At 42.5% G+C, this 18002-nt stretch overlaps 1 protein-coding gene across 3 annotated transcripts in view; it reads right to left on the reverse strand.

The window, feature by feature from the left end:
• Positions 1–18002, reverse strand: part of Dock8 (dedicator of cytokinesis 8) — a 254630-nt gene that overhangs the window by 155216 nt on the left and 81412 nt on the right. For all 3 annotated transcript variants that reach the window (XM_045144534.1, XM_045144663.1, XM_045144586.1), the window contains 2 exons: positions 7133–7256; positions 3285–3497 (listed from right to left, as the gene is read on the reverse strand). In XM_045144534.1, the coding sequence (XP_045000469.1) occupies positions 3285–3497; positions 7133–7256 (337 nt within the window). The remainder of the gene's footprint in view (positions 1–3284; positions 3498–7132; positions 7257–18002) is intronic.

The following is an 18002-nucleotide window of genomic DNA, read 5'->3' on the forward strand; positions in this document are numbered from 1 at the left end:
CCTATTGTTGGTTTGTTTTTTTCTTTGCTTGTTCTAAATACACATTCAGAATATTTTTACTGCCAAGGGTTTTGACGAGTAAATACGTGAGTTGCATACTTAAGCCCTGAGTCAGAATATTTCCCTTAAGGCTGCAAACACAAATGCTATAATCTAGAGCCCCCTTCTCAGTTCACTTCTCACTGAAGATACTAGAGGCTTGGAGCTGAGCTTGGCAGGCTATAAACACATACCCAGCTGGCATTTGCTGACGTTCCAGGTATAAGACTGCTTAGTGACAGCAAAGTAAGAGCTACACCTGCCTCCCTTACCACATACAGCCTAGAGACTTAAAGGGAGTTGTCAACTCCTCATCGCAACTGAGCGTTGAAATCAGGACCATGGCCTGTTGTATCTTTATTATGTTCATGGACGCAAGGACACCTCATGCCCATCCTTGAAACTCTGAGTCCACACTGCTGCAGCAGGCTAACCAAACCCTGGATCATGGCTGCTGCTCACAAGGGGCCATTATACAGCTGTCATTTCCTGAGTGGTAAGTTCCGAGAGCTTCCTCACAAAGGCCCTTCAGCAACCATAACATTTTGAATGAGTCTGTACTCAATTTGGTGTAATGATCAAAGTGGTAAACTCTTCACTCCAACTTCCCTTCCCTTAGTCTCCCCCCACCCCCATCCTGGGGTGCCAGGAGGCATCTTGCTGGGTGGAACTGATGACTTGCTTTCAGAGGAGGCTGCACTCAGTTGCCTACACGGAGCTGGGCTTCCTCGGGATAAGTAGGGACTTTAAGATTATCAGAACAGACACATCTGAAGGAAAGCTCCCCTTACTGAAGAAGAAGGAGGAGGAGGAGGAGGAGGGGAAGGAGAAGAAGAAGGAGAAGGAGAAGAAAAAAAACTCACACGTGATAGTTCCTAAGACTAACTTTAGCCCAAATTATAACTTTTGGGATCCTTTAAAACAAGGGTTTTATCTGAAAAATTTTAAATATACATAGAGAATAATAATCTGAGCCACACTTGTGCTCCCCTTGCTCAAACAATTTCAACTCTGGTTTCATCTATATGCCCACTTTCCAGCTACCCCCACTGAGCACTGGTCTATTCAGAAGCAAGTGCTCAGACATCACAGTATTTCATCTAGAACTATCCCAGTCTGTCTAAGTTCTTTTAAAGATACATACAATAATATCACTATTGATCCTAAAAATGAACTATAATTGCTCACTGACACTATAGTGTGACATATGTATTATACATATGTATATATTATATATACACAATATGATAGATAGATAGTTAGACAGACAGACAGACAGACAGATAGATAGATAGATAGATAGATAGACTAATGAAGAGAAGGAGGGATGGAGACAGGATGCATGAGAGATGATAGTCTTCTAGTTCCTGACCCACTGTGTTGCTCCCCAGGTCAATTCTACATTTGACTTCCTGTGATTGTGACTTGTTAGGCGAGCGTGACGGCCCCTCCACTCTGGAAACACCCCAAGTGACTGTGATGTGTTTGTTATATAAGGCGCTGAGTACTCTCCCTTTTTTCTTAAGGGTTTTTATTTGTGTTCTGCCACTTGTAGCCAACAGAGTAACTCAGCAAACTTTTGTATGATTTGGAGTTAGATGACATCTTGTTTAGGGATCATCACATAGGGTTTCTTTCTCATGCTCTAGCCCAGGTTGACCAGGAATTCACTATGTAGTCTCAGGGTGACCTTGAAGTCATGGCAATCCTTTTAGTTCTGCCTCCTGAGTGCTGGGATTAAAGGTGTTTTTAAGGGCCCACCTTAAAAATGCATCCTTTTAACAGGGCATGGTGGTGCACACCTTTCATCCCAGCACTTGGGAAGCAGAGGTAGGAGGATCACTGTGAGTTCAAGGCCACCCTGAGACTACATAGTAAATTCCAGGTCAGCCTGGGCTAGAGTGAGACCCTACCTTGAAAAACCAAAAATAAATAAATAAAGTATTCTTTTAATAATTTAAAAATATAGTGTACCTTTTCATTCCCTGTGCTCATATACAGTGCCATTGGTCACTACAATGTAGTGCTCTAGTTTATGAGACGCTCGGTACCTTTGGGTCAGTGTGTCTCCTCCACCCATACTGCACTAGTTACCACCTTTCCAATCTGTTTCTATGCAACAGACAGTGTGCATTCCCCATATAAGGGAGATGTCTGTGTTTATTCCACCTCATTCAGAAAAGAGTTTGAGGCTGCGAACAAAACTGCAACTAAAAAACCGGTTATCTGTAAGAACTCCAAGGTGGTTGGAAAATGTGGGTAAAAAAAATAAAGAACAGTCGATCAACTAACTCCACAACCAAAGCACAGTGCATTGTAAGATACTGACCAATATCCCACCCTGAGGGAAAGGTAAGGGAAAAATGTCCCTTACTGAAGAAGGATAGGAGAAAATTAGCTTTTAAAGGCAGTTTTAGTAAGAGATAGAGGCCCAAAGAGAGAACCAGTAGATACCACCCCACATGCCATCTCACCCCAACACAAGCTCGAACTCCTGGCAGAAATGGCACTCGTGACTGATGGAGACTGATCTACAGCACCCCCTGCTACCCGCACTTTGCTTACACAGACCGTCCTGCATGGGCTGGCGCAGAGATCCACTTACATCTACCAACCGATTGGGTCTTCTCCTTGCCTATAAAGGGTCCTGTCTTCTTCCTAGAGCACTACATTTTAGTGACCAACTGTACTGTACGGTGACCACAGTTAATGATAAGGTACTATATATTGTAAAATTGTGAAAAGAATAATTTTTAACATTCTTACCACCAAAATTTGAAATAATGAGGTAGACAAACAGGAACCTGAAGCTTCACACAGTATGAGCATGGCTATGATTACCTTAGCCAGCAGTATTCTCAAAGCAGGTTCTAGTTGCTCACTGAGACCACTAGGAGAAAAAAATCTTAACAAAACCCCAAGGAAAATCAAGCTTTAATATGTCTTGATGGGTTAGTTGTATAACATACCCCCTAAATAATTAGAAGGTTTCATTCTGAGAAGGACCACTGCATGAAGACCCTTGAAGTGTTTTGAGGGTTAAAGTGTTATAAAAATTCTATTTATCAGACTCCCATCAGTATGATGATCGATAACTGGCCCAAGTATGATACAAGCTTGTCTAAGAGAGGCAAAGACCTCACACAGTTAAGCCTCACATACTGCTCTACAGTGCCAGCAGCAGTAAGACCTGGGGACCCTCTGTGTCTTCACTGACATTGTCCACTATGGAGACTGGCACCCACCTCGTCCACCGCTGGGTACAGAGCAAAGAGCTCAGCGTGCCGATTGGCCCTGCGGGCCTCTTCCTTCTCCTTCTCAAAGTCCTCAGCAGTCACGAGCTGCAGCAGGTTTTCTAGCCGCTGGTCAGGCTGGAGGCTACGGAGGTTGAAGTCACAGGCAGTAAGGGGACCCTTTCCAGACACGTCACACAGCACGTTTAAGCGACGAGGGCCTGTCTGTGAGAGAAGACAGTGGGCCTTTATGAGAAAGAGAGGACAGCGGTGAGAACTCAGCTCTGGGATGCCTCAAGCCTGTTTCAAGCGGGATCCACAGAATCCTTCAAGGAGTGTTCTGACCCATCTGGGGATGTGATGAGGCTGATCATGGCTTCCTGGCTGGGCTGTCCTAACAAGAGATGTCACCTTCCCTTCTGGAAGCGGGTAGCTAGTTATCGAATAGATAAGCCCATCCAGAGCAAGGGTTTGAAAACAGCACTGTGTTCCTATTAGCTGATGGTTTGTACTGTTTTGGAGCTTGGAAGCCAAGTTTCTTAGGAACAACAATACCATCTCTGGCTTGAGAAAAATAGCTGGGACAAGGTATAACATAAAGGAGAGACTGGCTGTGGAATAAAGAGGCCTTTCTCTAATCAACTTCAGCACTTGGGTTTGGAGACTGGAAAATATGTACTCTAACAAGTCTGTCCCCCCTCAAATTTATATACATTCCAAAGTTGAGTGTTAAGTTTACAAATATGTGGGGTTGGGCTGCACTTACCCACGGTACTTTAGCAATAGCAGATACTAATAAAGAAAAAAAAATGTACTGGCTATTAAAATTATAGCTTATAGCTACAGTGTGCCAGAAAAAAACCCCACACAATCTTACATCAGTCACAAAGTGACTTTATTCCACTAGGTGCATATTGGGAACTGGGAACTGCATTCCTAATCAATGACTTGGCAAAGAATAAATAACTATAACTAGAAGTATATTTGTTGTGAGTTCTTTTCTTTTTAAAAAATTTTTATTTATTCATTTTGAGAGAGAGAGAAGAGATAGATGGAGGCAGATAGAGAGAGAGAGAGAGAGAGAGAGAGAGAGAGAGAGAGAGAGAGAATGGGTATGCCGGGGCATCCAGCCACTGAAACTCCAGATGCATACTCCCCCTTATGTATCTGGCTTATATGGGTACTGGGGAATTGAACCTGGGTCCTTAGGAATCACAGGCAAACACCTTAACCATTAAACTATTCCTCCAACCCTCTTTTTTTAAGTAGAAACTCTGTATGTATACATCATATGTTGGAGCCATGATTTTCCTCCTCCCTGTCCTCATTCCACTGAGGGCCCTCCTTAGTAGGATTGCTGATGTTCATCATGGTCTAATTTTTATTTTTGGTTTATTTTTATTTATTTATCTGAGCACAACAGACAGAGAGAGAAAGAGGGAGGGAGAGAGAGAATGGGCGTACCAGGGCCTGTAGCCACTGCAAACGAATTCCAGATGCATGTGTCACCTTGTGCGTCTGGCTTATAGGGGTCCTGGGGAATCAAGGTTCAAACTGGGGTCCTTAGGCTTTAACTAAACCATCCCTCCAGTCCCATGGTCTAAGTTTTATAAAATACATGTGCACCATCTGATACATTTTACCATTGGAGAACATGTTGGTCACAGAGGTACTGAGATGAATTATCCTTCCAGCCAAAGCTTTATTAGGAATTATTAACATAGGCAATCACATAGCATAGTATGACCAGGTCTCAAAGGAAAAGAATTAGAGGCTTTGGTTCTGAGGAGCAAGGTGAGGTGACCGTGTCTCATAGGTTTCTGGGGGAAAGGGGTGTGCCTGGACATACACTGCATAAGAGAAGTCAGAGAGGCAATGGAGGAGGTGAAGGATAAAGAAGCATCTGGTCCTTCAAGGTGTCTAAGGAGAAGGGACTGTTGGAGGTAGAGAAGGTGTCTACTTCAAGGTTCCTCTGGAAGAGGGGCTGTTCTCCCTTGCCACCCTGTTCCTGCTCACCAAGCTTGAGGGCAACAGCTACTAACTCTCTGCTGTACCTGGAGAGAAGTACAGAAAGACAGGCTGCATGAGACATGCCCCAATTTGTGGAGCCACAGCTCCTGATCTAACAGCTCGGAGTCAGATCATACAGCTTTTGTATTGTTCTGCTGTGTGGCTCCTGTATCAGTAACACCAACACAATTTAGTTGGTCATCACCATAAGGTGAAACCTTAATTTGGCAAAAATTATCATTGAGGAATGGAGACATGGCTCAGTGGTTAAGGCGCTTGCCTGCAAAGCTTAAGGACCCAGGTTTGACTCCTCATATAAAGCCAGACATACAAGGTGGCACATATGCCTGGAGTCTGTTTGCAGTGATTAGAGGTGCTGTTGTGTCCATTCTCTTTCTCTCTCTCATAAATGAATGAATGAATAAATATATGTTTTATAAATTATCAATGAGAAATCCCTGAATGGCCCTCAGAGTACAGTGACAGGCATACCACGCCTCAGTGGGCCTGTCGCTGCTTCCTCTGTAGACATATCGAGTCGTTGGCTTGGCTTTAGGAACTGTGCTGCTTGAAAAGCATTCCTTCCAGTCTATAGACAGGGTGTGGTGTGGTGAGGCACCTGTGCAGTAAAGACACAAGTCTAGAAGAAACTCTGTGCAAAATTAGACAAAACGCTCCTCCTCTGTTTGGTCCTCTTGCCTCTCACATGAACAGGTTGGATGAGAACACTGACTTAAAGAATTAATTGAGGTAAAATATACATGACATAAAATTTATCATCTTAACCATTTTCAGTAAGGTACACTATTTAGTAAAGTTGTAATACAACCACCATCATACCCATCTCCTTAATTCTTGTACAAAGCCAAAACTCTGAACCCCATTCCTGCCCAAGCATCTGGCAATCACACTTTGTTTCTAGACTCTTCCATCAGCAGACTCCTGGGTTGGATCCTCCGTTTGGCTACTGTGAGCAATGCTGCTGTGAGCATGGGTATGCATGGCCCTGAGTTTTAAACTGTAATCACTTTATAAGAATGATGACGAGGGCTGGAGAGATGGCTTAGCGGTTAAGCGCTTGCCTGTGAAGCCTAAGGACCCTGGTTCAAGGCTCAATTTCCCAGGACCCACGTTAGCTAGATGCACAAGGGGGCGCACACATCTGGAGTTCATTTGCAGTGGCTGGAAGCCCTGGCACACCCATTCTCTCTCTGCCTCTCTCTCTCTGCCTCTTTCTCTCTGTCTGTTGCTCTCAAATAAATACATAAAATAAACAAAAAAAATTTTTTAAAAATTTAAAAAAAAGAATGATGACAAAAGTAACCGTAGCCAGCATTTATTGGGTGCCAAGCACAGTTGGCATTGTTTGTAATCATTATACATATCTATTCACCAACATTCATACAAACTCACGAGTTACTTTGGAATGTCATTCTTGGTGTCCACGGAAGGAAACTGAAGCCCAAGACTATAAGGATCGTGCCTGGAGCGAAACAGGTGGGATCAATGCGAGTCCAGGCAGTCTGGCCTGAGCATGACGTCTTGGCTCCCACTGCACTCTGCCTTAGGGGCACCACTGACTCTTTTTGCCCACCGTGACCCCATGCCCCATCTCCAGAACCTTCACCTTCATCCACTTTACTCAGTGACCTTCTGGGTTTTCATCTGATCACCGGTTCTGCCGCCACAAACCAGCTTGAGAACAAAATATGTCTCTGACTCAGATGGTAGAGCTCCTCCTACTCAAATATTCGGTGTGGCTGACTTTTATTCTGGCTTTAAAACCTGACAGCATGTCCTGGGTAGAGCAGCCCGGTAACCTGGTAACCGTGTTTGTTGGCAGGAAATACCTGAGCGGCGGGTTCACTGCACTCCAAGGTCTCTGACTCGAACGTCTGTTTCTGAAGAGTCTTGTGAAAATCTTTCCGAGAACCAGTCTTTTTAAAGCTGCAAACCTCTGAACTTCCTTGGTTTCTTTTAGTGTTGACATGGTTTGGTTTGGAGGGAGACAAGGAGAAAGAGGAGAAACTGTTAAGTGAAATATAAAGTGATGGTGCAGAAACAAACCAAGCACAGACACGGGGGGAAAGAGTTTTCCAGGAGAGGAGCGATTGCAACTGCACGCATCTAATGATGTCCCAGGCCTTAGACAAGGCTCTGTTGTAATGAGATGCACGCTGGCCTCCTGGCTGGCTGCTTATTAAAGGCAGGGATGGCCTGGGAAAGCGGCACTGTTGAGGTGTGGTCATTTCAGCTGTGGGGCACTTGGCTCCAAGCTGAAGCCGAACTGTGCCCCTAGGATGAGACACTGGTTAGATCTAGCAACATGGAGAACCAGCAAATAGACCGTTTGAAGGTAAAAATAGAGAAGCCAATTTATTTCCACATCAGCGTTCTTAATGATGAATACGAAGGGTGGAACATAGTTAAGGAGAAGATGAAAATAAATGATTTAGCTAGTAATTATTACCCCACTCTATGGGCATCATTACAATTCTGTTTAAGAGCTGGGAATGGAGCTTAAGGGAAGATGCTTGGCTAGCAAGTACAAGGCCTTAAATTCAATATCTAGTACCATACCAAAAGAAAAAAAATAGTGTTGCAAACATGCTCACTTAAAAAGGATTTAAAATGGAATGTCTAGCTCTTTCACTAGAGACGTGAGACCATCCTGCAAAAGGCAACAGGAATAAGTTGTTAATTTACAGCCTCAGAAACCAGTGTGCGTATGACTCAAGGCTTCTTGGAACACATGCTACAAAGTGCATAAGCACACACCTATTTGTTGTGCTTCCTGCGCTGACTATAAAAGGCCATTGAGCCAGCTGGGAAAGGGACATCACTGAGAGCAGAGTTTATTAAGCAGATCAGATGTCTGGCGGATAAAGCAGGAAACGGGGGAGAGCTACTAGGAAAGATCACAAAAATACAGCGTATAACTGTTGGAGGGAGCGGCACCCACACACCAGGCACTTAATACATTTTAAAACACTACATTAGTGAAGGAAAACACAGGATGTCACGGTGTTTTCAATAGGGTAGCCAAAACTTTCTCCCTCGATTTAACTGTGCTTTGAAAATGAGCAACTTGTTTTAAGCAAAAAAGAACAACAAAACAAACAAAAAACAGTCTGGAAGTCAGGCAAGAGCAATTTGGGACTATAACTCTTTCTTTCTTTCTTTTAATTAATTAATTAATTTTGGTTTTTCGAGGTGGGGTCTCACTCTAGCCCAGGCTGATCTGGAATTCACTATGGAGTTTCAGGGTGGCCTCGAACTCAGGCAATCCTCCTACTTCTGCTTCCCGAGTGCTGGGATTAAAGGCATGCACCACCACGCCTGGCTCTTACTTTTATTTTGAGAGAGATTCGAATGTGAGTTCTTAGGCTTCTCAGGCAAGCACTTTAAATGCTAATCCATCTTTTCAGCCCACTTATTCTTTAAAAAAATATTTTATTTATTTATTAGAGGGAAAGAAAGAGGCAGAGAGAGTTGGGGATGGGGGAGAATGGGTACACCAAAGCCTTTTGCCAGTGCAAACAAACTCCAGATGCATGTACCACCTTGAGCATCTGGCTTACATGGGTACTGGGAATGGAACCTGGGTCCTGAGGCTTTGCAGGTAAGCACCTTAATCATTAACCCATTTCTCCAGCCCTATAACTGATTCTTTAATAGGGCATCTTCAGTGTTTCCTGGCCACTTGTCTTGCTATGACCAAACCTAACCTATCGATGATGCTGGGTGAAATACAAGCTAAATTAGGAAACTGGAAAAAAAATAAGTAAATGTGGTTAACTCTGAACAAATAAATAAGGCTATTTATTTAATATAATTTATTTATTTATGAGAGGGAAAGAGACAGATAGAAAGAGAGAATGGGCACGCCAGGGCCTCTAGCCACTACATACAAACTCCAGACACATGTACCCCCTTGTGCCTCTGGCTTACATGGGTCCTAGAGAATCAAACCCAGGTCCTTAGGCTTCACAGGCCAATGCCATAACTGCAAAGCCATTTCCCGAGTCCACAAGGCTATTTTTTTAATTGAAGAAAAATATCCAGAATGATTCCTCATTTCCCAAACCTCAGCAAAACAAAAAATTAATGCAGCAATCATATTGTCCAATCTATCAGTGAAATAAAGTATTTTGGAGATCTTCTAAAGTAATTTTTTGAAAATGATAGCTTTTAAATATTTAGGAAAATTCTTTTGGTTCTGGTTACTCTGTATTTAAGGATGTATTTAAGAGCCGGGCATGGTGGCTTACACCTTTAATCCCAGCACACAGGATAGAGGTAGGAGGAGCGCCACGAGTTCAAGGCCACCCTGAGATTCCGTAGTGAATTTCAGGCCAGCCTGGGCTACAGTGAGACTCTACCTTGAAAAAACAAACAAACAAAAAAAAGTATTTAAAAATTCTATTTGCCTCCTGGCATGGTGGTGTGCTCCTTTAATCCCAGCACTCGGGAGACAGAGGTAGGAGGATCACCTTGAGTTCAAGGCCACCCTGAGACTACATAGTGAAATCCAGATCAGCATGGGCTAGAGCGAGACCCTACCTCGAAAAACCTATGTGAGAAGGAATAAAACTCAGTAGCAGAAGCCAGTAAGCTAGAAAGGAGACAGAAAGGGAAGGAGAGGTGTACTTAGTAGGATGGTATTGTATATATGTAAGTAGAAGAACAGAATAATGGGGGCGAAAAGACCTAAGTGAGGTCAAGGCCACCTTGTACAATTAGGTGCTAAATCAATAAGCACACAGGAACAGGGCAGCCACCCATACCTCAGGGTGCAGGGTAGTCAACGAGGTACTGATGGGAAGTTGGAGCCCAAATAGAGTGAAGAAGGCATCCATTTAAAAAGACCTGCCTTGGAGTGATGGCTTAGTGGTTAAAATACTTGCCTGCTAAGTGTAAGGACCCAGGTTCAATTCCCTAGTACTCACATAAGCCAGATGCACAAGGTGGTATATGTGTTTGGAGTTCTTTTGCAGTGGTTGGAGGGCCTGGTGTGCCCATTCTCTCTTCCTCTCTCAAATAAATAAAATAAAACAAAACAAAAAGTCCTGAGTGGCATGGAGAATCAGAGCTCAAGTGGTGTGAGGAGGACATCAGAGCCTGGGTGGCCTGGCACAGGATAACAGAGCCCAAGTCGAATGAGGAAGGCATCCACATGGAGAGGAAGTCAGCCACGAGGTGTCAGGGACAGGCCTCGTGAGGAGGGTGACCCTGCGGAGGGGTGTCCTCTGTCCAAATAAGCTGAAGAGAGCATTCAGGCAAGAGCAAGCCCGGGGCAGGTATCAGAGCTGGAGCAGGCAGAGGGGGGCGGCCTTGTGGGCATGCAAAGAGAGCGAGTGTGGGCAAAAGCTACACATGAGAATTAAATGACTAAGCTAAGTAGACAAGCTAAAGACAACAGGATTTTTGCCAGGGATAGGATTTTAAAATAGAGAAGAGTACGAGAATGAACACCGTGAAGCTGGATGGCACCCATCATCAAGAACACAAGGCTTTAAGCATGCCTTCCCTGGCCCCAGCCACCCCAAACTCCTCAACCCCGTTCACCAAGAGGGCATGAGAAGCAGCACCCGAGTGACAAAGAGCACACCCGACACGTCCATTTGGCATCTAAGTGGCATCACCCACTAAAGCCAAGAAGCATCTGAGAGAACTGATTGATCCCACGAGCAAGAAAGGAAACAGATAAGATCCTCCTGGAGTATCTTATGCCAGTCAACAACAGACAGAAGAGCCAGCTGGAGACACTCAGACCAGTCAAACTAAAGGGCAATGTGAGCATTAAAATAGAGGACAGAATGAATTAAATTATTCAATAAAATAGGAAACTGTAATCCATATTGATGGGACCTTTAAAGTTTGACGATGAGTGGAGTATTTATTACAAACCCTACTAGTCCTTAATATCAAGGTCATGAAAGTGAGAAAATACACTAAAAACTGTTCCAGCATGAATAAAACTAATGACATGTGGCATTTAAGTGAAATGTGTGACTTTGTAGTGAATAGTTTTGCTCTCTAAAGAATATTCTTGGGTTATTTTGTGAAAACTGAATGGAGCCCAAGGATTAAATGTCAGTGAAGTATTAATGTAAATTTTCAGAATGTGGTGGTTATATAGCAATTATAATGGGGAACATCCTGTGGGGTTTGCTTTTTGTTTTTGCAAGGTAGGGGCTCACTCTGGTCCAAGATGACCAAGAATTAACTATGTAGCCTCAGGGTGGCCTCAAACTCACAGCAATCCTCCTACCTCTGCCTCCCCAGTGCTGGGATTAAAGGTGTGCACGACCACGCCCAGCCTGTGGTCTTTTTTTAAAGACAATCAATTATATGCTAAAGGATGCAGGAGTGATGGAAAACCAGGACAGTCACTTGGTCTCACATGGTTGGAGGGAAGAATAAAGCCTCTGTACCATACTTGCAACTTTTCTGTAAATTTCAGAGTGTCTCACAATGCAAGAAAACAACATATCAGGCATTTGGCATTATAGTCAAGACTATGGGTGCCCCACGCACGTTCTCTTTACCCATCTATGCACCAATTCCCCTGTGCCAAGTGTAGAGACTATCAGGACCACAGACACATGAGCCTCTCATTCTACCTCCCCACTCTTCACCCCAACCTGCCACTATGACTCCATGGTAGCCACCAAGTAGTCCAAAGGGCACAGTGTGGTTTTCCTCCTCTAATGTTGGCTCAGGCCTCATCCTCAGTAGGCGCCCTTCCAGGCTTTACCTAGACAGCCCACAGCTGAAAATCATGTGCATCTGAAGCTGTGTCTTGGGCTCTGCTTCTAAGGACTCTTCAATGCAAAGATGGTTACATGCCAGCCCCATAAAGGACAGCTGTCATTATCGGAATCAATGACAGAACCATTAGCCGTCACATCAACTTCTATGCTGCAAGTCTAGATTCTCTTATTTCATGGACGGGCTGAACTTACGGGCTCCTAACAGTATTCTTTCTGTAGAATTACACCGATTTGGTACAGGAAATGTACTTAGTTATCAGAAACTAGGGTAGAGCTCCGCATTTTAGGGTTCCCCTTGTAAAATGCTCCAAACGCTGAGTGACACCGTTGCCCCCGAGGAGCGCATTCGCTCTGCCCCTCTGGGTCTTCCCAGGGGTGCTGCTAAGCATTCATGCTTCATTCATTCTTCCATTCACCGACTGTTTATCAAGAATCTCCTGAGAGTAAGGCACCACAGAGGATGACACAAGAATTGTAGCTGCCCTCAGTCAAGTCACTCTAGTGAGAAAGGAGAGACTACTTAGATAGGTACTTTTATTTTTTATTTTTTTGAGGTGGGGTCTCACTCTAGCCCAGGCTGGCCTGGAATTCACTGTGTAGTTTCAAGGTGGCCTCGAACTCACAGCAATCCTCCTACCTCTTTCTCCCAAGTGCTGGGATTAAAAGCATGCACCACCATGCCCAGCTGAAAGAGAGAGAGAGAAAAAGAGACAATAGGCACACGAGGGCCTCCAGCTACAAACGAACTCCAGATGCATGTGCCATCCTGTGCATCTAACTTTACATGGCTACTGGGGAATCAAACCCGGGTCACTAGGCATTGCAGGCAAGTGCCTTAACCACTGAGCCATCTCTCCAGCCTACCAGCTACTTTTAATGTAGAATGGACAAGAGCTTCTACGAGAAATACAAATGACCTGTTTTGAAAGGACACAGAAAGAGGTGACTTTCTGGCCAGGCCAGGGAAGGGTTAGCCTGGCCTGGGACAGGGTCTCGCTGGGTGTGGCTTGTGCCCAGCAGGTCTGGAGTGGGGCCATGATAGCCACAGCCAGCTGCTGCTTGTCAGGCTGACGAGCCCGGTGCACTCACTTCAGGAAGGCGGAGCGCCTGCGCAGCAGCACTATAGCCGCGTGCCATCCTGAGCAACTACTGAGCAGGGAGACATTTTTATGGTGTTTTGGGAGTAACTGAATTATATGCACTGATGTGTTTGAATTTTAATTGTTTACCAGTTCACTGGGAGTAAAATATGGGGTCATAAAATAGATGATACCCCATTCCTTGATATCCCTACTCTCCTTGAGCATGACCTTCCTGCAGAATCGCCTTAATCACCCAGGATGAAAGACAAAGTGTAAAGACTTTTACAACACTGACCATGACACTCATGAAATGTTTCACTGTCACTGTGGGTGATATACCAAGAATAAATAGCGTGCAAGCAAGTTTAATTACTGGAGAGTTTGACTCACCCCCGAGACGCTGAAAACATTCCAAAGTTAATCACCCCTAGGTTCATTTAGAGAAAATAATACTTAAAATACTTAATGCTGCTCAAAGGATGCTACCAAGCACAAATCCACTTAAAATTATAAGCTATATGAAAATTAGATGAGACTAAAGATGAACACAGGCCCACACTGGTCATTAAACCAACGGCCATTTCCAAAACCATGGAACTAAAAGTATTTTTAAAAGTACTATTCTATTTAGGGACAGGGCAAAAAACTGTTGTAGACATGAAACAGAGTATTTTTGCAGGGAATATTTCAGTATAAGTAATGGGCAAACTTTTTGAGTAGAGACAATACATTCCCTCCAAAATGCGATTGGGTGTTTTATATAATTCCATTTTTTCCTATTAAATTCAAAAGGAAATCTAGACCTTTCTTCTATCCTTCATAGCAGCACTATTAGTCATTTACAGAACTTGGGTGGCAAATGACCTAGCTTGATGAGAGTGGGAGGGGACATATGTGGCTATTACACCACACCTCTGCCCCTAAGTGGGATTCAAAGCCATTAGCACACAGAGAAAGGACATAAAAGTCTACCTCTTAGATATTACAGAGAAATGTAACATCAGCAAGGAGATAATTGAGGAATGAAAGAGCTACCTAAATCAGGTCTTGATTGCATGGTTTTAGGTGACAACGACGTGTTCATAGCTGGTAATGACTTCATTAAATGCAAACTTCTGGAGGAAGGCAGCCCTGCTCAATAATGTATTAAAATATATGGAGTAGTTTTCTTGGGTTATTCTTTTGACGTGCTCATATAGTCCTTATTAGAATATGTCATATTTAATTAACATTAACAGGAAATATGACTATATGACAATAAGATCTTCAAAAAAATCTCATTTCAAGCTGGGCATGGTGGCTCACACCTTTAATGCCAGGGGAGGCAGAGGTAGGAGGATCGCTGTGAGTTCGAGGTCACCCAGAAACTACATCGTGAGTTCCAGGTCAGCCTGGGCTAGAGTGACCCTACCTCAAAAAACCAAAAAAAAAAAAAAAAACCAAAACTCAGTTAACTTGTAAGAAGGAAATATGTTTATATATGTCCATATGTGTGTGTGTATAATATATATATATTTATATAATATTTTATATAAGTATACTTTATATAATATATATATATTATACATATATATTTGGAGACAGCATCTCACTATGTAGCCTAAGCCATCCTGGAACTCATAATACTCTAGCCTTAGTCTCCCTACGGTAAGGATTAAAAGCATGTGCCACCATGTCTAGTTGGAAGGAATACTTTGTATATGTTGAACTATAATGACATAAGCATCAAAGTATAAATTTTATGATTTTCTAAATCCTTTACTTATTACATGAGTATATGTCATAATGTCTATGATATAAAATCTACTCTGGAACAATTAAAAGAAATCTGTGACATTGAGTTGACTTGTTTTTAAAATATATTTAATATCTTTCTAAATTGGTCTAATCTATTTATTTGTCACCTGGACAAGAACAACTGAGCCATATTCTGTAATATTATTTAATATAAATAATAGCTAATAGCTATGAATTAACTTATGTCAAGAAACCTAACTGCTTTATATATATGCGTATTTATTATATAAAACAAAACTTAAAGTAGGTACTGCCTCCCTCCCTCCCTTCATCCTTTCCTTCCTTTTTTTTCCTTTTCTTTCCAGTGCTGGGTGTTGGATCCAAGGTCTCATACACACCAGGCGAGCATTCTACTACTGAGCCATACCTCCAGCCCCTATAGTGACAGTGTTATTTGAATCCCTATATTCCTGACGAGGAAATGAAAGTACCAGGAAATGAATTTATTTGCCTTAGGTCATTCAGCTACTAAGTAGTGGGGCCAGGATTTGAATCCATTTAGCTCTGTCTCAGAGAAACCACTGTTCTACAAAACAGTATAACCAACCACTACAAAATAAATGACCTTCTGTTTAATGAGCAATTACTTAGTGTCAGGCTCTATGTTAATTTAACTTCTACTCATTGTTTCTGATGTGCAATTATAAGTCATCCTTTCTGGATCATGGTTCTAAGTTCTGACAAATGCATACACTTATGTAACTAATGAAGACATGTAACAGTTATGGAAGGCCTCAAAAATGTCACACTCTTCTGTAGTCATCTCCTCTTTCCAATCCCAAGTTCTGGCAAGCACTGACCTCTTTTCTGACCTTTGCCTTTCAGCAATGCCATATAAATGGAATTATACAACTATACATTTTAAAAAATTAATTATTTATTTGCAAGCAGAGGGAGTTAGGGAGAATGGGTGCACCAAGGTCTCTAGCCTCAGCAAACAGACTCCAGATGCACGTGCTGCTTTGTGTATCTGGCTTTATGTGGGTACTGGGGAATAGAACCTGGATAGTTAGGCTTTGCAGGTAAGTGCCTTAACCACTGAGCCATTTCTCCAGCCTGCAAATATATTTTTGACTGGCTTCTTTCTCTTAGCACATCCCTGCCGTTTGTTCCGCTATATGGCTGAGCAGTGCCGTATGAACTGACCAGTTTGTTTTCCCATTACCTAAGTGAGTATATTTGGTTTTGTTTGTAGTGCTGGCAACTATAAATAAAACTGTTATAAAAAGCAAAGAGATTTTTAATGTGAACAAGGGTTTTCATTTCACTTAGATAAGTTCTTAAGAATAAGACTTTGGACTGTGTACTAAGGGCTTAGCTAATTGGGATTTTAGATCAATAGGGAAGAAAATTCAATGATACGAAACAGCAGTCAGAAAGTACATAATAACAACCCCGGTTAAAAAGATAATTAGAACAAGACTGGAGGAACTGGAAATTTATTTTAATCAATAATATGCAGCATTGGCAGGAACAAGGGTAGCTTCATGCTGAGCTGGCTGTGGGGTGAGTTAGTACAAGTCTCTGGACAAGAGGCTGGCAGGATTTCTAAGAACACAGTACGTGTACAGGCTCCATTTCTAGCTTCAGAAAGGCTGACCACCATATGTGGGGCAAAGATGGTACAATTTATCATGATCGGTACAGAAAGGTTTCATTGCTTATGAAGATTCTCACTCTTGGAAGAAATCAAGGCACGGGTGTGTGTCTGCACCCTGGTGTCCACTCACAGGGCTAGAGGAGGACACCATGTGTCCTCCTCCATCACCCTTCTCATGCTTCCCTGTGACAGTCTCTTACTGAGCCCGGAGTTCACGCCAAACCCCAGCAGTCTTCCTGTTTCTGCCCCCCAGTTACAGGCATATGTGGCAACACGCGGCTGTCGATGTGGATGCCAGGGATCGAACTCAGGTCCTCATGCTTGTGCCGCAAGTGCTTTTATATTTGTTTGTTTGTTTGTTTTGTTTTTTGAGGTAGGGTCTTGCTCTAGCTAAAGCTGACCTGGAATTCACTATGTAGTCTCAGGGTGGCCTCAAACTCTCAGCGATCCTCCTCCCTCTGCCTCCCGAGTGCTGGGATTAAAGGCGTGCGCCACCACGCCCAACTATGGTAAGTGCTTTTGCCCACTGAGCCATCGCTTCAGCCACCGTGTATAAAGTTTCAATGAGCAGGATGCTGCTACATTGTACATACAAAAATGAAAAGAAAAAAAAAAGGCAAAGAAAAGAAAACCAAGGAATCACCCAAACATTAGAATTGGTTAAATGGATTCCGGTATAAATATATTATGTAATCATTAAAAACTGTTAAAGTGAGGCTGGAGAGATGGCTTAGTAGTTAAGTGCTTGCCTATGAAGCCTATGGACCCCAGTTCAAGGCTTGATTCCTCAGGACCCGCGTAAGTCAGATGCACAAGGTGGCGCATGCATCTGGAGTTCGTTTGCAGTGGCTGGAAGCCCTAGCCTGCCCATTCTCTCTCTCTCTCCTCCTCTTTCTCTGTCTGTCTGTCGCTCTCAAATAAATAAATAAAAATAAACAAAATTAAAAAAAAAACTGTTAAAGAAGATTTACTAACTAAGTGATATAATTACCAGTTACTGTGAAAATTGAAAATGTATCCTACCATTGTTTTAAAGTCTGATTTAGTTTGTATACAAACATATGCTACAAAGAAACTTAATTCAAGGGCTATATACAAATATTAAATTTCTACAATGAATATTCTAAAATAAGTCCTTTTTTTCTTATACTTTTATGGAACATGATGGAAAAAATATTCTAAGAGTCTGTATTTCCATGAGAAATAAAAACATAGTGTCTCAAACAGAAAATAAATATGAAAACCAAATTTAGTAAAACATACCTTTCTATTTATTGTCCCTTCTCAGACTTTTTTAGAACTTTAATATCCAGAGAGTATCTCTAATTATAACATTTTAAAGCTTGAGAACAGCTTGTTCTGAAATATTTTATTTACTACCAATAAAACATAACCTTATTAAACATAAAAGCAAACTTTGCTTTCTATTTATATTAGGATGGAAAGTGGACTGGCATCTCTTTCT

Source organism: Jaculus jaculus, chromosome 1 (genome assembly GCF_020740685.1).
Source record: "Jaculus jaculus isolate mJacJac1 chromosome 1, mJacJac1.mat.Y.cur, whole genome shotgun sequence".
In the NCBI taxonomy this organism is placed as follows: domain Eukaryota; kingdom Metazoa; phylum Chordata; class Mammalia; order Rodentia; family Dipodidae; genus Jaculus; species Jaculus jaculus.